A 24,220-nucleotide genomic window follows, 5' to 3' on the forward strand; every position below is an offset into this window, starting at 1 on the left:
TCACCACAGTCACTATAATGTATATAAATTCATATATTACAACATACATGTACCTAGCTTTACTGTAGTCAGTGGTGTGTTGAATTCCTCAGTTATTTCAATCACTTCCTATACAATAATAATAATATTGTCACTGTGCTTGTTTAACAAGGTGATATACATTATGCTTTAACAGATGTACAAGTATAATATTGTTAATGCTTGTATTGATGTATGAAACACTTTGTGCGTTAATTCCTGCTACCTTAATATCACGTCCTCCTAATAGTGACAGATTAATAATATCTGATAATGATTCATAAGGTAGGATCTCCTTTAATTCTGTATGCCTAGTACCAATAGTAACTAGAAATGGTCGTTGTTCAACTACTGCTGAGAGTACAGCTTTTACACTATGCACTGTCCTTTCTCTTGGTGTATTCACAGGATAGGCTAGTTCTTTAGGATCAATAACTAACTCTTTTACCTCTAGACTGGGACAGGATTCTTTATAAATACTAATTACCTCTCCTATCACATCTCTTCTTAGAGACACCATATTGTCACTGTAACCTTTCTCACAGGACATCATTACTAGTACACACTGGCTTTCGTCCACAATCTCTACCAGTGATCCTACACCATGACCATTAAACCAATAAAGTCCGTTTTTCCAAAATGTACAGTAACGATATAACTTGTCATCTTCTTGAGGTAGAGCCAATTTATAAGCAAGATGTAATGAGAGGACGTGGAAGTATCGAGGAGGAAAGAAATGATGTTTACTAGTACCGGTACACTGTAGACACCATCCAAACTGGTAAACTTGACTAGTCATTTCATCAGGTCTATCAGTAGATAAAAGACATGGAAAGAACAACAACCTTTCTCCTCTTCTTTCTCTCCCTCCCCCCTCCTCCTCTTCCACTGCTAACTGATGGAGGTTTGTCATTCTCAGGAAAGACAGATTCATTTCTTGACAGAGTTCCATATTCTTTAGGAAACAGATCAACATGTCAGGATCATATTTAAGGAAAAGTCTAGTCAGACTAGACACACTGACAATACCAGTATTGCTAGCAATGTCAACGTGTTCTTTGAATGTTTCTGGAGCAAAGATAATCCCATCCACCTCAGTTAGTAGTATACCCTTATTCACAACAACCCATACTTTGTCTTCACTTTTAAGAACACTGATCAAACCAGTTGAGTGCAACAAATGAAGAACATCCAAGACGTCTTCTCTCTTATCTGGTATAAAGTAATCCTTATTGTCCTTACCAGCAGACATTACATCAGAGAGGGTCAGTATATTCTCTTTCCTTTCCTCCAGTAGACCATACATCATGTGACAATAGAGACTCAAATTCCTTCCACTTGTACTACGAATGGAATCACAGGCACTAGACAACTTTTTAAAGAAGGAATTCACACCACTTCCACCAAGCTTACGACAATCTAGAAAGACACTATCATACCTTTCCCTTACAATAATCTCCTGTATTTCTTCCTTTCTCCTCCTTTCAACAGGATTACTTATTTCATCCACATGACTGACTATTACAATAATATGGCAATCATTAAGAGCTTTCTGTGCTTCATTTCTCACAACTGTTAGCCACTGATGAAGCTGTTTGGCTGCTTCCCTCTCCAATATATTGACTACTATCAGGAACACACCACCAGAACCTTGTAACAGATTCTCAATGACAGCACTATGACTGGAGTAGTATTCTGAATGACCAGCAAAATCATGAAGAATGATGTTACCATGTGTTCTGTGTTGTAGTTTATAGGGAATGATACCAGCAGTACAGGGCACTACCCCTCTAACATTTCTGAAGGAACCAAGAGCAATAGAACCAGTAACTGTGTCATTGATGACATGACCAAGAGTACTTTTACCAGCTCCAGGATTACCCAGAAGGAGAATGTTAACATACGAATCAATTGGGTGAGATATTTTAACGTTACCAAACTTCTTAAAGAGGTGTTTGTCCATGCTTATCAGTGACCATTATCTCACAGTTACATTCATTAATTAGGTACTTCACAACACCTATGTGTTTAACAGCAAGATGAAGAACAGTCCGACCGTTATTGTTAGTACAGATAATATTATAGTGATGAGTATTGATGGCTTTTAAAAAATCAAGTGATCCTTTAATAGCTGCATAATGTAGAATAGTATTTCCATTCCCATCAGGAGTCATTATATCACAGTTACACTCAAAAAGGAAGTACTTTACAACATTTATGTATTCTTTAACAGCAGCAAGATGAAGAACAGTCTGACCAATAGTAGAACAATATTGTTCATCCATTATATGACCATTGATGTTCATGACCATACACTTCAAGACGTCAAACCATCCTTCACTAGCGACACAATGAAGAAAAGGGACACTGTCATACTTAGTAGTATATATAGTATCTATAGCTTTCATCATTGGATCACAGCCACACTCTTTAATAAGATATTCCACTATATCAACGTGATTACCTTTAGCAGCAGTATACTAAAGACAGGATTCACCACAGTAGTATTCATGTGGATCAAAACGGTGAATAGTGACGAGATCTCTTGTAACATCTAACCAGCCATTCCTTATAGAATGATAAAGCAGGTAAGGTTCATCCTGGTAAAGGACTTCAGGATCCTGTAAACGTAATAACCGAACAGCTTTTTCATGATCTCTTCTTACAAATGCACCCAGAAGTCGCCGTAGTGCCATCTTCTATCTAGCCCTCTCAATGTGCATTTTGGATCACGTGCCATTTTAAATTCTAGATCTTACACTAGGCAACATTTTTGTGGTTAGTACTGGTTACTTTGATCTTGTAAGCAAGATGTTGCCAGAAATAAGGCTGTTCTACTTCTGGCAACATGTTGCTTACAAGATCGAAGTAACCACAAATGTTGCTAGCAACATGTTGCCTAGTGTATGGGGGCCTTTACATACACCGGGCCCACACTCTATCCTAAAGGCAACCAATGGGAAAAATAATTAAACATACAGAGATACCTAGTCTTCCTCCATTCCCTACTCTACCATTAGACTCCTTTACATTAAGTTATTTCTTGTTGGCACTGATACAGGGGATCAAGCAGTCTTGCAAGCCACACCCTTCCCGCCTATTGTCATTGGGGTGAATGTAGGTGAATGTGTACTAGGACATTAATGTCATCATCATAGCTTGCCCCTTTTAGCCAACTCAAGTGGTCAATAGAAGCCTTAAGTCATTGATGAAGACAATGATAAAATTATTTTTGAATACTCTTAAAACTTGGTCATTGAATAATAAGAAAAGATAATTATATCTAAAACAAACTTTAAAATTTTTTTAATAATAATTATTTCATAACTGAATGTATTGCATTAGCCAAATAGCCAATTTCACTAGTTCTCAAAGCTACTACTGGGACACGACCTGCCTTACTCATGTAGATGGCATAATCTTTTTCTAGCATTGCAACCTAAACAGAGTATAAAGTTAACACTGACATGCTTTCAATGCAATAAAGTATTATAAATTATTAAAAAAAATAATATGGTATAGCTCCAAATTTTCTTCGGTCAAAATTTTCCTCAAACTCATCATGTATTTTTGTTTGAAAAATTTTTAATTGACAAAATTTTTGTTCTGCAGAAATTGTGGATCAATAACAAAGATGATAAAAATTTGACAAAAATTAATTTTTAACAAAAAATCAAGATTTTGACAAAATTTTTGATCGACAAAAATTTGGAGCTATGCAGCATTATAAATGTAGATATTACAATTATATACTTTTAAACATCTAGATTATTATACTTATAGATATGTGACCTGTTCTTCAGAGAGGCTAGTGAAACAAAACCATCCTTTCTGTCTTAGAATATGAGACCAATCTCTCTTAGATCCTATACATACAAGCACATTATCATCACAAGGCTATCATGCATTATGTACTGATTACCAGTTTTAACTAATGCATCGTGAAAGGCAACCCTCTTTGACTGTATGTCTTCAAAGACAACATTAAACTCCTTTAACCTATAATAGTGCATTTCACGTAGTATATACCACAGGATTATAGAGTACATGAAAGAAATAACATATATGCCATATACCATATAGCTGGAAAAGTTTGCGGGAATTATATTTTGCAATTTTGTACCCATATAGCTAATTTTAATGTTTGTGGAATTTAATTTTGCTGGTGTAGGCGTGTACACCCATTACTTATTATAATGCTTTGCGGAATTAAAATTGTGCGATTTTATGATGAACAGCAAACAGCAAAATTAAATTCCAGCAAATATTTCCAGCTATACGGTAATTTGCATGTGTAAAGTTTTGTGATTTGGCTGCAAATTTTAATTTGTGAATAAAAATTTCACATGTTTACAGTAACAATTCAGATCAAAGTAACTGGTCAATAAATGATCAGCATGGTCAGTAAAAACCGACATTTAATTAAATGTAGGTGAGTCTCTATCTAGTCTGCTGCTATGTTTTCTTTTGTTTTATTTGTGGCCAACACATTTTTATGAAGAAATATAGAAATTAAAACTCAGTGAAATCTTGTCTTGTGAGGTAGAACCTACATGTACTTTAAGCATGCCTTGTGGACTTTAATTTCGCAAATCTTTACAAAATGTATAAATTGTGAAATTTAATCACCACAAAATATATGGCATGTACAGTAATTTGGTAACACCAAATGTATCAAAAGTGAATGTTTATACAAATTACTCACCATTGATTTCTGTACTGTGGGTTAGTAAGTATCTCCGTTGCAATCCTAGCCCCATTGATTGGTGGATTGGAATACATAGGACGTATGACAAGCTTCAAGTGAGACTCAACAATCCTTTTCTCATCAACAGAAGAGCATACAATAGTAGCAGTCCCTACTCTCTCACCTACAATGGAAGCAAAAAATTGGGTTTCCACAAAGCATAATGTTAAGTGAGCTAAACAGCAGAGCTGTTATAGCATATGGAGCACCTTTGAAAATTCATAAAAAAATTCAATTTTGATCAGAATGAGCTTCCCTACACAACATAAAAGCATGTACCATACAGTATGATTTATTGGCTAGGAATCAATATTGGTGATTGGCGGTTCTATGAAGAAATCGCCAATATAAAATCCGCCATTTTGTTTCAATCTGAGCATGCTCAACATGTGGCACAAAATCGCCAATATAAAATTTGCCAATTCCTTTCCACAGGCAAATTCATCAAATATTACTCCCACTAATAAATCATCTTGTAGGGTATTTATATTTTTAAATTATAAAAACAGAATTCTCTCCTTTTCGCTTTTCACAAAATTTGGCACAAGACCATGGCACTACAGTACAGGAACTTTGGCCCGATATTTTACCAACTTTAAAAATTCCTAAAAAATTCAAATGTGATCGTAATCAGCTCAAACTTTCTACACAACAAGAAGCATGTAAATGTATTTTAAAATAAAAATTGAGGATTCTCTCTTTTTCAATTTTGGCAAAATTTGGCCCGAGACTATGTATTACAGTACATGGTCTCGGGCCAAATTTTGCCACTATAATAGTACAGAGACTTGGCTGAACTTTGAAAAACTTTAAGAATTTATTATTAGCATTGCTTACCATACAGTCCAAAATTTTTGGAGAAAGTCTGACAAATGGCTACATTGTTTCCATCATCTACCAATCTTCTTATACTAGTAGCATCTTTCTCATGACTACCACTGGCAAAGCCTTGATAAACATTATCAATTACAACAAAGTGGCCACAATCCTATTCAATTATGATGAACAAGATCTCTGTATGTATCAAGCAATACAAACCTTGCATATCTTTGATATTTCGTTCCACTCTTCAACCTAAGAAAGTTAATTGATACAAAATAAATTAATCATATAATTGCATTAGTATGCATCATGTGATGGTTCTAACCACTGGGTCTACTCCAGTTGGATTGTGTCCACAAGCTTGAAACAGAACAACAGAATGCTTGGGAATTGACTACAAAATAATAATAATAATAATAATAATAATAATAATCTGACAAAGTTTTTAGAGCCTTGAGTGGAGGTATACCTTTAGATCTTGGTAAAGTCCTTCTGAATCTAACCCGCCAGTCTTCCAGTTATAGTATCGAAAGGATTTCACACTAAACCCAGCTTCCCTAGGCATAAATAATTGTAAATATATACCGTAGCAACTAGCAAATAATTTTCTCATTTACTTGAAAATAGGTGCATGGTTAGGCCAAGTGTATTCAGAAATATAAAGAGTCTTCTCATATGGATAGTGTTTAGCCTACACGCACATGCCATTTGTAAACAAACACTACTAATATAATACTATACTGACCAGGAAGGTAGCAATGACTCTGAGGGCACTTGTACCAGCTACTGTCTGAGCTGTTGCACACTGAAGTGAAATTAAAAAAAAACACATTATTATTAGATGCAGAGCCCCTTCCCTCTCTCTCTTACTAGACCTCCAATCACTGCTTTGCTCTCACTTCCAAGTGCAAACTCAAGAGAGGCTCTTCTAAAACTCTCCAGTCCCAGTATCCCTGCGTACTCTTTGTCCAACCCTTTTCCAGCAATATACTTCTCAACCTTTACGGCAACAATAATCAAAAATAATAATCATAAAAAAATTGTTACTTCATGGACAACGGGAAAGACAAATGAGCTGCCATCGTCATTGCTGTATACGCCAATAGCTAGGTTGACTTTTGGGGATCTGGAGTCTTTCTTGCAAGCTTCAGAAAGACCAAATGTCACATCAATAGGTGCCATTTTTAATGAAGACCATGGAGTGTCCCTGCAGTTGAATCAAATAATAAAATCAAAGAAAAACAAATGGAGTGAAGTTCACCTTACTGCCATTGGTGCTAGTTTGAGACACGCCTACTTAGGATATCTTAACCACGTGAGCTCACGTGGTCTAACACAATTAAGATCACAAAAAATTAATAAATACTTAAAATAGAATAAAAAGCAAATAATGCCTAATGTGACCCTTAGCAGTCCACATTTAAAAAGATAAAAAAATTAATTAATTAAATATTATTAACGTAACACTGTTATACTGAACTAAACTAATAAAATGCAGTCTCGTAGAACAACACTAAGATAGCTCAACATTTGTCTTGTCCTCTCCCTCCTTCACTTGGTCTTTCTTCTTTGGATAAGTCAAAGCAGCAATGACATAACAAGTTATGGCAATAAAATTAATGGGTATCCCCAAACCAATCGCACTGTAGCTCAGCTGGTCTTTATCGTGAATCCAACAGCTACCACGTCTACCACACTCATACTGCCATGATATGCAGGCAGCATCAAATAGAGCACCAAATATAATGGGGCCAGGGATTGAGCCAAAAACTCTGAACATAGCAGACTGCACACCTAATGCAAGTGCTCTTTGATCATCAGCAACACACCTGCAAATCAACACTGAATATAATTGACAAATTAGTGTTTTGTTATACCTTAGCATGAAGTGGATGAATGGTAGTTGGACACTTAGAGCAAGGAAAGTAATGACTATGAGACCAAGGAGTGCTGTTAGGATTATGCTAAGACACTGATCAGAGCAGTAACCATCTGAAGCTGTTGCGTTGGAGAAAAACGTTGCATTGCCATAGAGGGATTCAGCAATGCAAGTGCAATTGGTAAAAAAGAGTGTCTGCATTAAAAAACAAGAAGCATAATGTTGTACACAGTGACAAAAGGGCTTACTCCATCTCCTAAAGTTTCCTTGCTACAGCCAGCAAGACACGGGGAGAAGTAACTGAGGTCATCAGAGCCACAAACAGGATCAAAAACAGCCAAAGTGCAGTTGCATAGTCCGGCACAACTTTTGGGATCAACGTTGAGAGTCTGAGACCTATCATTGTCCATTAACTAAGTGAAATAATAATAATCATGAAAAATTTACCCATCAGGATAAGCTTCATTAATGCCAACTACATTCACTTGTGGGCAATGGAGGAGGAAAATCAACAGAAGAGGAACAAGTATTAGCGTTATAATTGCTACTAAGAATGCATTTATTCTGCCACGCAATTTACAGCCATAGACCAATATAGCTCCAGCCAATGTACCAAAAACTGTATAAAATAAAAACAATAAAATTGTAATAAGATCAAAAGTGATGCCATAATTTTAGGTGGCCATACCTTAAGCCTACTATTTTTAGCGTCTACTAAATTTAGCTATATTAGTGAGAGAGCTTTAAACCGCTAAATTAAATAGACCCCAAAATAATTATTATTCATTAAAATGGTTATTATTTATAGTTAATTTGGTTAAAAACGCTAAAATTAGTAACGCTAAACATGACTTTTGCTGATTTCGCTAAAATTAGTAGACGCAAATAATAGTAGGCTTAAGGTAACTCAATAAATTTTAGTTGGATTGTGCCTGAACTTTCTTCATAGCATAAGGACATCAATATACATCACAAAATGTAATAAAGATTAGGCGTAATTTTGGAACCATTTTTTGGAAAAATGTAAAAATGAACCAATTCCTTAAATTGGCTGTAACTTAAAAATTATAGTCGGAATCAGCTCAGACTTTTTACATAGCATAAGGACATTAATGTGTATCAGTAAAAGTAATAAACATTGGAAATCATTTAGGAACCATTTTTTAGAAAAGAGCATGGCTATAACAGGGTTTTTCAAAAATTGAAAAATTAAAAAAAACAGCCATAGCTTAAAAAGTTTTAAGTCAGAATTGATTCAAACTTTCTACATAGCATAAGTACATCAATATCTATCAATACAAGCAAACTCACATCCTCCTGGTATGGCAATTGCTCCAACTATGACCCCTGCTGTAGCTGCTGTGAGATTGAACTGAACCTCATAAAACTGTGGAGCAAATGTTATAACGCCTTGAAGAAAAAGCGAGATAATAGAAAAACCGACAGTGATAAAAGCAAATGACGGATTAAATAAAAGTCTCTTCAGTTGAATGGGAAACATTTTCACTGATTTACTAAGACCTTTATCATCTTTATTAGTGTCAGAATAAGACCTAGCCATCTCCTTTAGCCTCTCCTGCTTCACAAGGTAACTGTCAGGCAAATAGCGTGGGAACATCAAGAAGGGTATTGAGAGACACCACATGATGCATGCAAAGAGTATATATGGTATCCACCAGGCTCCAACCCATGCTGGATCACTAGGTGTTAGTGTAGTCTCAACCCATGGATCAACATACATACCAAGGAAGGCACTGCCCAGTCCATAGCCAATCAATGGGCCACATACTAAAGTCATGGCAAAGACACCAATGTGAAGGGCTACGTACTTAGGATGGACAATCTCGTCAAGGTAGGCCATTCCCAGCGTGTAGGTTGGAGTTGCTGCTATTCCAATCACAATACTGCTCAGTAGGAACATAGCATAAGCTCCTGAATTAACGTCACTGCAATCCTCGTTGCTCAATCGACTATCAAGACACTCTTCCTCTAAAATACCTTCGGTTCCGCCAACAGAATATCTAAAATCAAATAAAGTAATGTGCAATCTTTATTAGGCTCACATACCGTCCAAAGAAGAATTGTGGCATTGCAAATAGCAGAGCCCCAAAACCTTCCAGCAACAAGCAGCATCCTAGGAGGCGAGGTCGATGAACATTTTGAGCAAAGTAAGTAATGAATATGACCCCGATGAGTACGGTTGCATCATATACTGGGGATATAGCACCTGCAGCAACACTACTGAAACTGTATCGGACTTGAAGTGTAGATAAGACTGTCGATAGAAGACCTACATTTTTTTATAAGAGTATATGTAATGTATGTGTATACATATTATGGTTAATGAGGAGTTTGATTGCTAATTCATTAAGGCATCAATAAAGAAATTCATGAGGTAAACTCCCACAAGAGGCTATCCCATTATTCAAAGAGATACTAGTTATCAGTGACTTAATTGTTTTAAAATCAAAAATAATAATATCATTGACATTACCAGTACCATAGATTAATACCACCCGTATCATGAAATCTCTGCTCTAGATGGTAAATTAAAAAATATGGCAAGCGGAGTGTTGCTCTTTATTTTTTAAAAGCTTGGGTTTTGTTGACACCTAAGTTAACACCTCAAGGTGCAAGCTAATTTACAAGCCCATTACAACCATTTATGTTACAACCTAATGAAAGCTTTCCTTATTACCTGAAACTAGTCCAGTCTGTAGGAAGGAGAAAGTTGAGAGGATGAATGTAAAGAAAACCTTCCTAGCGAACAAGTACTGCATCCATTTGGGATGGCAAGGCCCACAGCCAAAGTAATATGGTTTACGCAGCTCATCTTCTTCTTCAGACCTTGTTTCAGATACATTTGCCTTTGCAGCGTCTTTATCGAGGTCTTCATTGAGAGTTCTCTCTCTAGCCCTCCCTTTTTCCAGTTCTTGCTCCATTTCTGTTAAGGGCGGAGCTAATTTATAACAAGCTCCGCCCTTTCCCTGGAGAGATCATGGATGGTAATCAAAGAATGAAGACTGATGAAGATTGAAGACCGTTACTACCATCAAGAGGAGGTAATGTACTCTTGGTAAATGTAAAAATGAATCTAGTCTATAATAGAGTAGATCTGACTGACTCTTGTTCAATAATTATAGCCTAATCATGCATGCACCTTTCATGCACTATGCCCATGCATGCCACTGATGTAATTTATGTATGTTATGAATAAATCCTCCAAATCCAAACTTCTCTTAACAAATAACTAATCAAATGCATTAATGGAGCGAGCTTGAGTCAGTTGTGGTTATGCACTGACTCTGCTGCTAGCTTGGCTGCTTTTATAATTAAATCTAGACATGGGCGTAGGCAGACTAGGAAAGAAGGTCGGGCAAGGAGAAAATGGTGGGCGCGCGAAGCGCGTCAAAATTTTGGCCACACCCCTTTTTGCCGCCCGAAATATGGCGATTTCACACTATCATCAAGATGCATGCATACACAATTATTATTGTTTTATCGTAATCAGGTAGAAGAAATTTTTCGTGATATGGTGGCTTTGAAAAACCCAGTTAACAAAAAATGAGGCGAGTCCCAGAGCTTAGAAGACAAATCTATTCCTATATATAAAAGATATAGGTGCAAACAGCATGGAAGATTGACGTTTGCTCGCCATTTCAATAATTAACTTGGGCGTCACTAATAATTAACTTGATATCATAATTCATAACTTGAATACAATGGCTGCTGCTAGAGCTCTGGCTCTCTCAGCTTCTTCCTCACTCCTCAGGCTAAGTGACAGTCACAGACTGATAGTATAGTTCCAGTGTCCAATTACACCTGTGGTAATGATAGTCTGACAGTCTCACATACAGTGGCACACTCAGTCTTGCCCAACCACCTTGCCCAAGCTTCTGCCCTCACTGCCCTTGCCCACAGGTCAGCTCACAGAGTCTGGTCGGGCATTGCCCCTATATGCCCGACCCTGCCTACGCCTATGAATCTAGAGTCTTGAATGCCCATCATAACCATCTAAAGATGAAGAATAGCATCCTTTTGATTCCAGGCAGTTAAGTCATTGACATTGAGCTCAAGCTTTCTTCTTGCTTCATAGTTCATACATGCACACGTGTTTTGCAATATTTTATTAGAATGATGCTACCGCATTAGATCATTGACAGATAAATACCATACAGCTGGAAAGTTTCGTGGCCCAAAACATTTGTGGTTTGGAATGACACCACAAAATAAAAAACCACAAAATATTTGCAGGTTAATGAGAGGCGTAGGTGCTTCGCTGATGATCCACAAAAATAAAAACGACAAATAGACTGGGAGCCACCAAACCACGAAAGTTTTTTGCCATGAAACTTTCTGGCTTTAGGGTAGATTAGTAGTGCACACATGGGGCAAGACCAGAAGATGGGTGTGACTGGAGACACATGTGCATACAGTAGACTTATGCTATAGTGGGGCTCACTCAAGTCAAGTTTGCCCCAATTAGTATATTTAGTTTAAATTTTGTTTGCATTTGTCTGTTCATTTCTGTTTCGGCATATTTGACTCAGACCTCCAGGGCTCAGTGCTATCTCTAAATTATCCTCCTCATATTTGTGTCACTGGGAAGTTGTTATTATTTTGATTTTGTTACATTCAGGTGACCCTCACTCGTATAACTATCTTATGCAACGTCTATCTGTCGCTATACAAAAGAGCAATATGGTATCAGTTCTGGGATCATTAGGCAAGGAGAGTTCGGACTTTATTGACTAATTATTGTTATTATTATTATTATTATTATTATTGTTATTATTATTATTATTATTATTATTATTAACGAAAGTTAGAATTAGGACAAAGTTAGGGCAGGATGAAAAATTATTATTATTATTATTATTATTATTATTATTATTATAAAAAGAAAAGAAACACTTAGGAGTAGGATAGATAGGACATATGTATAATACAGAAGATGGAAGAAAGAGAGAGATGGGATTATTATTATTATTATTATTATTATTATTATTATTATTATGTTTTGCTGAGTCGATAGTTGCTGAATTATTATTATTGTTATTTTTATTAATATTATAGACTTTAGCTAAAAAAATTATTTTGATTTATTAGTGAAAGTAAAATCTAAATATGCAAACTTGTTTTTGTAATGAAAGTAGATCTCACTGAATTGTTAGCTCTAAAATCATTATCGTAATTGCAATTATGATATTACTATCTATTTGTGCTAGACCACGATAACTGACACAACCAGACAACGTAAACATGCGTAACAAGCATCTTAATATGCAAACTTGTTTTTGTAGTAAAATTAGATCTCACTGAATTTTTAGTTCTAAAAATCATTATCATAATATTGCAATTATATCATATGTACTATCTAGGCTCTGATAATTAAGACAGCCAGACCATGCAAACATGGATAACGAGCATCTTAATGTACACACATTAAGATGCTCCTTATCCATGCTGCTGCTAGTGCCTAATATTCATTTTAGTACTTTCAGTGTGTGGCTATAAAAGGAGGTGCTTTTCGATGCTGTGAGCAAGTTAAAACTAAAGGGAAATCACAATGAAGACTTTCATGTTCTTTGTTATGACTCTCAGTGTTTGTGCTCTGGCTATGCCAGCAGGTATGTCAATAGCTTTATGATTATTGCTTCTTTTTTATACTAGAGACAAAGTCTTACCACAATGATCATTACAGGTAAACAATACAATATACCGTATATACTATTAGACTATTAATGAAGCATGTGGCAAAAGCTATTGATACATCTTTTAAACAGAAATGAAGTTATGAACACTATCAAAGCAATGTCACCACCACAAGGCATGGCACTTGTCTCTGATAATTATAAAAGTATGCAAGACTTAGTTCTCACATTTTCATCTTCTTAAAGGTATTCTGGATAACATTACAGTTAAAGTTAATGGAACTGAAATTTGTGTTTACTACTTACTGGACAAGCTTGGTTGTGCTGATAGTAATTAAGACTCTTGAATGTGTACCCTATTGTTAATTAATTTTTTTCTAGTTCACCAAGCGTGTGGAATAAAGATTGGTCCAGTAACTATTGGTTGTGCTGATGATGAGGAAAACTATCTTGGATTGTGCTATAAGAAATGTTCACTTCTTGCTAGTGCAGATTTTCCATTACGCACAGCAACAAACACATGTGCGAAAGATGGATGTGATGAAGATGAAGAAAATGATGCTGGCCTGTGCTATCCTAAATGCAAAGAACACTATGTGGGAGTTGCCACAATTTGCTGGGGATATTGCGACCATTTTTGTGGACCAGAGTATGATGATGTGGGCCTATACTGCTACCAGTGGTGGCCACCAAAAAGCTGTTCCAAGCCAAGTTATGATAGAGGTGCTGGTATCCTGCCTTACAAACTCTGGACCAATGGATTGGGATGCAATGGGTTTGGTGTGAATAATCAAGGAGGATGTGCTAAGATTGATATCTCTGGTTTGGTGCCCATTGATCTTGGATGCAACAAGCAATAATCTGGCCTAATACAATAACAGCGCATTAAGAAGTAATATAGGAATGTTTGTTAGGACTATTTTTATAGATATTTTTTATGCTTCTTATTGTCATGCATATATAATAAACTTTAATGAATAAAAATACATTACGTTTCTGTCTATGCCACATAGGCTATGCCTTACAAGTTGATGATTGATTGAATGAATGAGGAAGAATGTAAAAAAGAAAAGTACAATGGGGCATTTTGTTAGGTTAGCATTCTATACTGTGATGAAAAAAGAAGTTGTAAATAATAGTATGCAACCAGTGCAAACATGAGTCATGAGAGCCACAATATCTGACAAATATTTTGGGTAGCTTACTATTATGTACTATAGGTGCACTTATATGTAAATATTACAAAACAGACATGTCAGGGTCTAGGCAACAAGACTGGAGGAGAACTATATTGAATTATGCCATAAGAAATGTTCACTTCTAGCTATAGGTTTAATGCAGATTTTTCATTACACACAGCAACAACCACATGTGCAAAGAATGGATTCTGGTGTGTGCTATCTTATATTTGAGGAAAACTACATGGGAGTTGCCACAGTTCGCTGGGGATATTGCAGCTATTTTTGTGGATTAGGGTATGATGACATGGGCCTATACTGCTACCAGTAATGGCCACCAATAAGCTGTTACAAGCCAAGATAAATATGACAGAGGTGCTGGTATATACCCTTACAAACCCTGGACCAATGGAATGGGATGCAATGGGTTTAGTATGAAGAAGGATGTGCAAAGATTGATATCTCTGGTAAAGTGCCTATTGATCTAATCAATAATCTGGCCTATATAGGACTCTTGGTTGGATTATTTTTGTTAGGATATTCTTGATGCTTCTTTTTGTGATAATTATATACATTATAATAAACTTTAATGAGTGAATTATACTTCACATTTCTATCTCATTATGCCACATGATTTATGCCTTGCAAGTTGATGATAGATTAAAGGAATGAGGACGATTGTAACAAAGAAAAGTACAATGGGGGCATTGTGTTAGGTCAATAGTCTCTTGTGATGCACTAGAAGTTGTAAATAATAGTATGCAACTAGGACAAACATTCATCCTGCATGATAGCCACCATGCATGTCTAATACAAATATTTTGGGTAGCTTAATACTACTAGGTGTACTCAGTTGTAAATAATACCAGGCACATTTCAAACATCAAGGCGTTTTTCACACGTGCTTGTAGCAAGAGCTGGATGATGTATGCCTCATGTTCAGTAGGCTATATAAAGAGGTGCTTTTCCCTGCAGTGAGCAAGTTACAACAAAAGGAAAATCGTGATGAAGACTCTTGTACTCTTCTTAATGACTCTCAGTGTTTGTGCTCTGGCTATGCCAGGTATTTCAATAGTTGTATCCATTAATGTATATCATTGTATATTATTTTTATAATAGGCACAAAGTCTTACAACCGTCATCATTACAGGTATAATGTATTGTCTATTATTATTGCAACTCATCTGTGTGACTTTAGAAACAGAAACAAAGAAACAAACAAGAAGTACGAAATTTTGCCACAACAAGTCAATTCACTTGCCTATGATAAAAGTATTCTTGTTTCTATTGAATTAAAAATCCATCTTTAATTTTTAAATTAAGGTATTTTGGATGATATTACAGTCAAAGTTAATGGAAGTGAAATTTGTGTTTTCCTTTCAGGAATCAAGCTTGGCTGTGTTGACGGTAAGACTTTTACAATTATCATTGTTTCATTTCTTTTGTAGCTCATCAAGCATGTGGAACAAAATTTCCTCCAGTAACTATTGGCTGTGCTGATGATGAGGAGAACTACCTTGGATTATGCTATAAGAAGTGTTCACTTCTTGCTAATCCAGATTTCCCATTGCGCACAGCAACAAACACATGTGCAAAGAATGGATGCAGTGAGGATGAAGAAAATGATGCTGGTCTTTGCTATCCTAAATGCAAAGAATACTACATCGGAGCTGCCACCGTTTGCTGGGGATATTGCAGTCATTTCTGTGGATCAGACTACACTGACATGGGCTTATACTGCTACAGGTGGTGGCCACCACATAGCTGTTACAAGCCAAGGTATGATAGAGGTGCTGGTACCCTCCCTTACAAACCCTGGACCAATGGAATGGGATGCAATGGGTTTGGTGTGAATAATCAAGGAGAATGTGCGTGCATTGATATCGCTGGCATGGTCCCCATTGATCTTGATTGCAACTAGCCTTGTGAACTGGCCTATGTTAAATGCATGAAGAAGTAATATAGGACTTTTTGTTAAAACTATTTTTATTAGGAATATTTTTGTTAGGACATTTTATTAAGACTATTTTTGTTAGAACTATTTTTGTTAAGACTATTTTTGGTGCTTCTCTTTTCATGCAACTTTTTTCTAAAGAATAATTATTGAAATCCCATCAATCAATAATACTGCAGTCTTTATGCTGATCAAGCACAAAATTTAGCTTTTGCTTGCAATGTTTGTTCCTGTGTAACTCTATTACCAAATTAGGTAAAAAATATCAGCAATTCTGGTTTTGTTATGAGTATATATAGTATTTCTAAGAGCAATAGTCTCATATATAAACCACATTGAAGCTGTTGATTTTCAATTTTTTTTTACTTTGATTATTGCTGCTATATCCAGCAGTAACACAATTAGCATAGCAAAAGATGGGAAGCTAGAGACATTAATGTGTCCTGATCAGACACTGCAAGAAGATACAGTTTTGATACTGTCTACTAACTCAAATAATAATAAAGCACAGATCACTGTCTGATCAACATGATGACCTGCTCACTGGTGCCCACTACTAGTGATTCATCACTACCAGCTATCATACACTGTAATGGAATGAATAATGATTATGATGGTGGCCAATGAATAATGATATGATGGCGTGCTGTTGTAGCTATGGTGCACAAGCATAAATGAAATTTAATTGCAAAAAGTTTGATTTCATCTACTCTAATATATGGCACAAGCACGCAAGAGGTTATTATAAAATTACATAAAGTTACGTATTTTATGCCATGCTATATTTCATGCTTCATTACTCATTACATTGAAAGTGCTACTGTACATTACATTATGTTAATTGTCTATGACCATATGTGATACCATACAGTCACATGTCTCTTAATATTATCAATCACAAGGTAACAGAATGATTGAGGATGTTCACGTGATGAAGGAAACATCTTTATACCACCCACCTGTAGTTAGGAGATATAAAAAATACTTTAACTCGACAAAGATAGACTCACTTTTGCTCCAACTTTTAAAACAGTTGAGGAGATACTCAAAGAGCTTGTTTCTGTATCCTTAACAACACTACATGATGGCAACCAATATGGGATACATACATGTAACTATATACCATATAGTGCGATTTATTGACGAAGGTTTTATTTGGATGACTTGACAATTTAAAATAAAACATCAAATTTTACAACCGTCAACAATTGACATACCATGTGTATGCAAAGGCACAAATTTCTTTTAATCATGAAATTAAAAATTGCCTACTGGGGAAATTTACTGTTTTTGTCAAATGTTTTACTCGTCAATAAATTCCGCTATATGGTATGCAGTGAATATGGACATAGCTTACCTCACTAAACTCTTGTACAACAATTTAGCAGTGTCTAGATAAGGCTTGACATTATCTTCATACTATTAAACCAAGAAGATAATTATTTTAATCATACTAATTTCATGACACAATTTCCTGCTAATTTTGATAAATCACAATTTTTGGGAGTTTAATACAGTGATTCAAGTGTAAATTGCTGATTTTCATTTGCACCAAAAAATTTTAGACTACACATACACGTACTACAACCTATGCATTTGTGATTAGAAGAGAGGCCTAATCCTCTACTACAATGGCAATATTAAAAAGTAATATCAATAAACAGTACAGAATGAAGATGCTCACTTGATTGACTGGTCCTCCTAATACAATGTGGGCAAATATTTTAAATAAAAACTCATTTCTTTCTTCAGTTGAATATAAAGACTCATACACTGGATCACCTAGCACCACCTGCAATGTACACGCAAGAAATCATAATGCATGTACTGTACATAACATTATCTAAATTGAAACTGTTTCTTAATTTAAACTTACTAACTTTTCTGAGTTCATCAGAGACCAAAAACTCATCAATCATCTCATCAAAACACTTGACAATGCTACCACTGCTCTCTCTCACAGCACCTTATATGGTAATAAATATGACATCATTATGACGTAAGCCTACCTGACGTGTATAGTCTATCAAAGAAGTCCATATTAATTATACTTGCATTGACTTGTTCAACAGTAACTTTATCCACTGATGTGTCTGTGTATGATAAGGTCATGTGATTGTCATGTGACTAAAATATGACTCACTGTTAAGTGATACCCATTGCTCTAATGGTGTTAATACCTATTAACGTCACATAACGTAAGTACATACCCATACACATGTAAGTATACAAATAGTACAACATAAATAATTATCAACATATCATACATAAGCACATACATGTACATTGTACATGTACATACATGGGTATATAGTAGTCCATAGGTATGTAAAGGAACTACAGCTAAATCCCATATCTCCTGATTTAAAAAATTAAACCCATCCACTCACACACACCTATTCAGTGGTACTTTCTCATTTAAAATATTTCTTATTGCCAATAGCTCAATCAGAAAATAAAATACGCATAGTATGAGCTATACAGTGGATACATGCTTATACATGGTCATATACAAATGCTAATGCAATGCATATATATTTAATACAATATTTATAGCATGTACATAATATATAAAATTATATAAACGTACTTGTAATGTGCTGCTTACTACAGAGCTTGCAAAAAAATCCTGTAAAAAATTTAATTTACAATTATTACATTTTCCTTGCCATTGCTAACTTTTGCAAATGCCTCTCTCTGATAAGGTTGAAAAAACTTGTTGAAAAAGAAGGTGTGACTTTTCATACGACTACTCATTCCCCTATAATGACAATGATAATGAAGAATAAAAAATTATCACAAATACCATTTCTCAAATAATTCTATTGTCTCTCTGGATTTGGTCTCTATATCTTGAAGAGGATTATAATGAGCTACCAGAGTGAACTCGAATCTGTCTTCCAAGTCGGTAGACATTTTATTATGCCACGCCCCTGTTTGCTAGTAAAAATGGCTACCCATCATACGTCATTTTTGATTTGGATCTATGGTCTGTTACTCGGTGAGTGAGCCTGCGCAGATCTTTTTTACTCTCTCTCCTTGTGTGTATTAGATACAGAGTCGATATATACTGAGTGCATGCAGTCAATACTGGACAGATACGGGAAGGTACGAGTATATAATTATTTTATATTCTATACATATATACATGTAATAATACATAAAATTAATTTTATTACATTGTTATAATATTTACATGTACAAAATGCAGCGATGAGAATCTAAGAAGAGGAGAACCTAGGGGAACAATTATTATTATTAATAGAGGTCTTGCATGGATGTAATCAATAGGAGGGTCTGGCTAAATTTGAGCTAAATTGTCTGCCATGTTGGGTGGCAAGAATGTACATGGAGGAATGGAGGGAATGGAGAAAAAACTCTGAATAAATTGTGCAGTTGACATTCCAGGCTAATGCAAGGTAGGAGATAAAGGCATTGAATGAAGAACTCTCTATAATATTCTGCAGTGAAGTACATGTACATGTATGTGAAAAATCCTAGCTTGTTTTTATTCCTCCATTTGCATGTACATTCTTGCCACTCAAGATGGTGGACAGTGTAGCTTCACCTTTCCGTTAATTACATCCATGCAAGAGCTCTATTACTATTATTATTATTATTTATTATTATTATTAAGTACTATTATTACTATTATTATTACTTATTAAGTTATTATTATTATTATTATTATTATTATTATTATTATTATTGTTTAGGTGTATACAAGAGAATCAAAGATAAAGGCGATGGGTAGGCCGAGACTTGAGGCAGCCCAAGTGGTAGTGGATGATGCTGGAATCCCATTGACTGCTGAGGAGTTCAGCAAGGAGCTGTATAGTTTACTGTTTGAGAGGTTTCCAACCGCAAGATACATGTACATGCCAGGTATGGTATAGGGTATCATAGTGGGGTAAGAATTTCTTATGGATCATAATTAGACTCCGAAATCATCCCAACTTTTTATTACATTTTCTGATACATATTGATGTCCTTATGTGCTGTAGAAAGTTTGAGCTGATTCCGACTTCATGTATGGGATATTCTAGCCGTATGGGGATAAAAATTTTATGAATCGGTCATGGACCAATATTTACAATGCAATTATTATAATTAATTTAAATGCAAAATTTGCAAACCATGAAAATTATTTGTGTGTTGAATATGATCTACTTTGTGCTAAGTTTCTTCAAAGAAGTATTGCAAACTAGGACAAGTAGGATTTCATATTGATGTCCTTATTCTATGTATAAATGCCGAAAATTCTTAAAAGTACCAAAGGCTTTAGGCTTGGTTTTTTTCCTTCGAAATTAATCTAATTCTTTATTACTTATGCTGTGTAGAAATTTTTAAGTTGATTCAGACTTAATTTTTGAAGTTACAGCCATTTTAAGAAAACGCTGAAATTTTAAATAAAACCCTATACTCTATGACCATGGATTTTTCCAAAAAATGGCTCCGAAATTGTATCAAATTTTATTATTACATTTTCTGATACATACATGTATTGATGTCCTTATGCTGTGTAGAAAGTTTGAACAGATTCCAACTTCAATTTTTCAAGTTACAGCCATTTTAAGAAAACATCAAAATTCTGAAAAATACCCAAGGCTACATCCCATGGATTTTTCTAAAAAATGGCTCCGAAATTACTCCAAATTTTTATTACATTGTCTGATACAGATTGATGTCCTTATGCTCTTTAGAAAATTTGAGCTGATTCCGACTTCAATTTTTTAAATTACAGCCATTTTAAGAAAACACCAAAATTCTGAAAAATACCCAAGGCTATAGCCCATGGATTTTTCCAAAAAATGGCTCCGAAATCACCCTCAATTTTTATTACATTTTCTGATACATATTGATGTCCTTATGCGCTTTAGAAAGTTTGAGCTGATTCCGACTTCAATTTTTCAAATTACAGCCATTTTAAGAAAACACCAAAATTTTGGAAAATACCCAAGGCTATATAGCCCATGGATTTTTCCAAAAAATGGCTCCGGAATTACCCCAAATTTTTATTACATTTTCTGATACATATTGATGCCCTTATGTGCTTTAGAAAGTTTCAGCTGATTCTGACTAATAATTATATACATGTAGTCTTAGTGAAAGTATCAAATTTACAAATTACTGGTTTTTGTATTTCTTAATAAAATACATGTACCTTTACCTTCAAATAACCTTTTTTACCTAAAATACCTTAAATACCTTTAATACCTTAAATACCTTTTTTGTACCTTTATAAATTTTGCTATTTTCAACAAATTCTTTTAAAAAATTTTTGTACCTGTTACCATATTGTGCTTTATTTTGGCAGAGTTTTATTTTGGTGATTGGTGGTCTGCAAGTGGAACCCTCAATATTAAAACTGCCAATCATTAATGCTCGTGCTCAGTAATGCATGTGTACATAAAACATCGCCAAATTAAAAACTTCCAATTACAATTTTACAGTAAAATTGCCTAAATAAAGCGCCGTCAAAATAATGTACTGTACCTTCACATGTACATGTATCTTTGTAAGTTAAGTTTTGCTATTTTCATTGAATTCTCTAACAATATATTTTTACCTTTTATGCAGTATATCAAAATAATTATCATTTTAAAGGTGCTTTCCAAATCCTGCAACACCTCTCTACTCAAAAAGTCCCACTGGCTCTAGCCACCAGTTCACACACAGCTGCTTTTGAGAGCAAAATGAGCCAAAAACCAGAACTCCTCTCCTGTTTCTCTCACACTGTCTGTGGCGACAATCCTGAGGTTAAAAATGGTAAACCCTCTCCTGATATTTTCCTTGTTGCTGCCAGTAAATTTGATCCTCCTCCTCTTTCAATGGACAAAGTAAGAGCTTTTAATTTGATGTTCATGATACTACTCATATTATTATTGCGATAATTATTAGGAAGTGGTAATTTGAGATGAATATCATGGATCAGGAAATTTTGGAGGGAGTTAAATTTGGCTAATTGCTAAAATTTGGTGATTGGCTGATTTTAATCTCACGAATTAGTGGCCACTTGCCATTGAGCATGTGTATAATGGCTCAAAATGGTGGATTTTATTTTAGCGAATGGCTATCAAAACACCAAACTCGCCAAATTTAATTCCCTCCAAAAATTCCCACTATACAGTATATCTCTGAAATAAAATGTTACCGTAATTTGCCTTTTTTTCGTTGTGGAAATATTTTCGTATTGTCCTGAAATGACGAAAATATTTCAATCGAAAATTTTTGAGCAACTAAAATTTTTGACCTAATTAATCAATGAAAGACTAAGGTACGGCCTGATAAGTAGGTATCTTCTTGCAGCTCTAACCTTGCTCTATCCACTGGTGCTTGCTGTACTTCAATCAGTTGCTTCACTACTGAGTTATAAAATAAAACGGTCCACCATGTGACAAAAGTAGCCGTTTAATGTTTCTGTTTATTATCCGTAAATTGGCCATTGCTGCATCTCCAGTACTATCAGTATACTAGTAATGCCGGGGAACAGCCAGGTCAACTAGAAGCTCATATCTCAAGAATTGTAAACACTACTATAGTGGCCTTGTTACCAGTAGGTAAAGGACAAGGTATATGCAAGAGAAGCTAAATTTTCAGACTGTAAAAATTTTCGTACACTATGAGAAGACGAAAATATTTCCACTTGAATTTTTCTGAAACGAAAAATTCTTGTACGAAAAAAGGCAAACTACGGTATTTTGATAAAGTGTGCTGTGATTGTTGTAGTAGTTTGCCTAATAAACATGGAATAATATTATAATGATTGTATCGAAAGAAAACCCTGTTGCAACACTCTGCCAATAATTTATTTATTCTGGTCTGTTTAATGATTGAAATTCTTTTCTGGTGTGCTATAAAATAAACTGCAACTGCTGGTCGGTTTTATTAATTAACTGTGATTGTGATGATTGGCGAAAAGCATTTGCTATTCTTTGGTCACCATACCATAATTATGTACATGAAATGTGCTCAAAAATCTAAAAATTCACAGTTGGTCAAACACTTATATTTTTTTGAATCACATACACATATTCTTCTTTAAACCTCTCACCCTCCAATTTCACCGTTAAAAGCATTGCGATACTAAATGATGAAACTCTGTGAAAATTTTTTATACTTAACTGTTTTGAATTTTAAGCTGATAGCTTTATCTTTTTAGCTTCAGAAAGTTTACCATTTCATGTATGTACTGTATATTTAATTCACAAGTATTGTACATTTGTATGTGGCTATTAGTATACTTTTGCATAAAACAAAGGCAGTAATAAGATTTGTTATTAGAATTGATCGAGCTACCATATAGAAGGAAATTTCTGTGGTAGTTAAATTTGGCAAATTTGACATTTTCATAGCTATCCACCAAAATAAAAATCCACCATTTTGAGCCAGAATGTGCATGCTCAATGGCACATGGCCACAAATTCACCAAATTAAAATTCACCGATCACCAAAATTTAGCAATTCACCAAATTTAACTCTCCAAATTTTTCTGCTATACAGTATTTGAGTATAGTCAAGGGTACATTTTGCCACTTCATTATGTCTACTATATATGCATCTCCTGAACTTTTTCGCCAGCCAATGATTAAGTGTTGTTGTGTTATCTCACAAGGTACTAGTTTTTGAAGATGCTCCTAATGGTGTGGTCGGTGCAAAGGCAGCAGGAATGAATGTCGTCATGGTCCCAGATAAAATGATTGATCCTGAACTCACAAAAGAAGCTGACGTTGTTTTAGAGTCACTGACGTCCATTCGATTGGAGGATTGGGGTCTACCAGCTATTAGTTTTGATTGATTAGTATTTTTTTTCGCTAATAATAATAACAATTTTTAATTATTTTATTTGAATTTTAATTTAGTAGAGGAATCTGGTAATAGTCTATAGCGCAGTTTATTATTGTGTACTTTGGCAGCCAAAACTATTGTTCTTTGGCTTGGAGCAGTTCGTCTAAAATTAATGGCATT

At 35.0% G+C, this 24,220-nt stretch overlaps 6 protein-coding genes and 1 long non-coding RNA gene across 9 annotated transcripts; 4 read left to right on the forward strand and 3 right to left on the reverse strand.

Annotated features, from left to right (window-relative positions):
- Window positions 1-3,244: 3,244 nt before the first annotated feature.
- LOC100639495 (aspartate aminotransferase, mitochondrial-like) lies at window positions 3,245-6,891 on the reverse strand. The gene is made up of 13 exons (XM_011407064.2): window positions 6,849-6,891; window positions 6,635-6,794; window positions 6,458-6,586; window positions 6,333-6,392; window positions 6,205-6,278; window positions 6,057-6,144; window positions 5,913-5,981; window positions 5,804-5,839; window positions 5,603-5,753; window positions 4,724-4,889; window positions 3,941-4,017; window positions 3,811-3,884; window positions 3,245-3,457 (listed from the first exon to the last, which is right to left on the reverse strand). Exons 1-13 carry the CDS (start codon window positions 6,857-6,859, stop codon window positions 3,335-3,337), a joined length of 1,218 nt encoding a protein of 405 aa, XP_011405366.2. The 5' UTR covers window positions 6,860-6,891; the 3' UTR covers window positions 3,245-3,334.
- A 38-nt stretch (window positions 6,892-6,929) lies between these two features.
- Window positions 6,930-10,421, reverse strand: LOC100639619 (solute carrier organic anion transporter family member 4A1-like). Its single transcript, XM_003388178.1, has 7 exons — window positions 10,165-10,421; window positions 9,534-9,756; window positions 8,778-9,487; window positions 7,914-8,085; window positions 7,715-7,862; window positions 7,465-7,661; window positions 6,930-7,416 (listed from the first exon to the last, which is right to left on the reverse strand). The coding sequence occupies exons 1-7, from the start codon at window positions 10,406-10,408 to the stop codon at window positions 7,101-7,103; spliced, it is 2,010 nt and encodes a 669-aa protein (XP_003388226.1). The 5' UTR covers window positions 10,409-10,421; the 3' UTR covers window positions 6,930-7,100.
- Window positions 10,422-10,441: 20 nt separating this feature from the next.
- LOC109583783 (uncharacterized) lies at window positions 10,442-12,307 on the forward strand. Its single transcript, XR_002185693.1, has 2 exons — window positions 10,442-10,528; window positions 12,106-12,307. It is a non-coding gene; the product is annotated as an uncharacterized LOC109583783 (long non-coding RNA).
- Window positions 12,308-12,953: 646 nt separating this feature from the next.
- LOC100639743 (uncharacterized) lies at window positions 12,954-14,094 on the forward strand. The gene is made up of 5 exons (XM_019999247.1): window positions 12,954-13,096; window positions 13,140-13,170; window positions 13,253-13,326; window positions 13,367-13,450; window positions 13,502-14,094. Exons 1-5 carry the CDS (start codon window positions 13,036-13,038, stop codon window positions 13,978-13,980), a joined length of 729 nt encoding a protein of 242 aa, XP_019854806.1. The 5' UTR covers window positions 12,954-13,035; the 3' UTR covers window positions 13,981-14,094.
- Window positions 14,095-14,135: 41 nt separating this feature from the next.
- Window positions 14,136-16,392, forward strand: LOC100639871 (uncharacterized). 2 transcript variants are annotated; one of them, XR_002185694.1, is made up of 6 exons: window positions 14,136-14,214; window positions 14,341-15,361; window positions 15,418-15,448; window positions 15,497-15,570; window positions 15,622-15,705; window positions 15,747-16,392. XR_002185694.1 is itself a non-coding variant. In XM_003388180.2 (5 exons), the coding sequence occupies exons 1-5, from the start codon at window positions 15,304-15,306 to the stop codon at window positions 16,217-16,219; spliced, it is 720 nt and encodes a 239-aa protein (XP_003388228.1). In that variant the 5' UTR covers window positions 15,259-15,303; the 3' UTR covers window positions 16,220-16,392. The 2 variants fall into 2 exon arrangements, 1 of the variants encoding a protein (XP_003388228.1); XM_003388180.2 differs by lacking the exon at window positions 14,136-14,214 and having other exon boundaries at window positions 15,259-15,361.
- A 540-nt stretch (window positions 16,393-16,932) lies between these two features.
- On the reverse strand, window positions 16,933-19,197 carry LOC100639115 (uncharacterized protein C11orf70 homolog). 2 transcript variants are annotated; one of them, XM_019999255.1, is made up of 10 exons: window positions 19,059-19,197; window positions 18,932-19,013; window positions 18,843-18,881; window positions 18,396-18,432; window positions 18,262-18,336; window positions 18,133-18,218; window positions 17,937-18,044; window positions 17,610-17,671; window positions 17,263-17,329; window positions 16,933-17,211 (listed from the first exon to the last, which is right to left on the reverse strand). In XM_019999255.1, the coding sequence occupies exons 1-10, from the start codon at window positions 19,166-19,168 to the stop codon at window positions 17,098-17,100; spliced, it is 780 nt and encodes a 259-aa protein (XP_019854814.1). In that variant the 5' UTR covers window positions 19,169-19,197; the 3' UTR covers window positions 16,933-17,097. The 2 variants fall into 2 exon arrangements, with proteins under 2 accessions (XP_019854814.1, XP_019854813.1); XM_019999254.1 differs by having other exon boundaries at window positions 18,262-18,345.
- On the forward strand, window positions 19,189-24,135 carry LOC100639998 (pseudouridine-5'-phosphatase-like; the record flags this gene model as incomplete). The annotated part of the gene is given in 6 exon segments (XM_019999242.1): window positions 19,189-19,236; window positions 19,238-19,253; window positions 19,305-19,360; window positions 19,969-20,137; window positions 21,833-22,092; window positions 23,868-24,135. Coding segments are annotated over 6 exon segments (732 nt in total), but the record flags the coding sequence as incomplete, so codon positions are not given.
- Between the last annotated feature and the right edge of the window lie 85 nt (window positions 24,136-24,220).

This window comes from Amphimedon queenslandica, unplaced genomic scaffold (genome assembly GCF_000090795.2).
Source record: "Amphimedon queenslandica unplaced genomic scaffold, v1.1 AMPQUscaffold_13283, whole genome shotgun sequence".
Taxonomy (NCBI): domain Eukaryota; kingdom Metazoa; phylum Porifera; class Demospongiae; order Haplosclerida; family Niphatidae; genus Amphimedon; species Amphimedon queenslandica.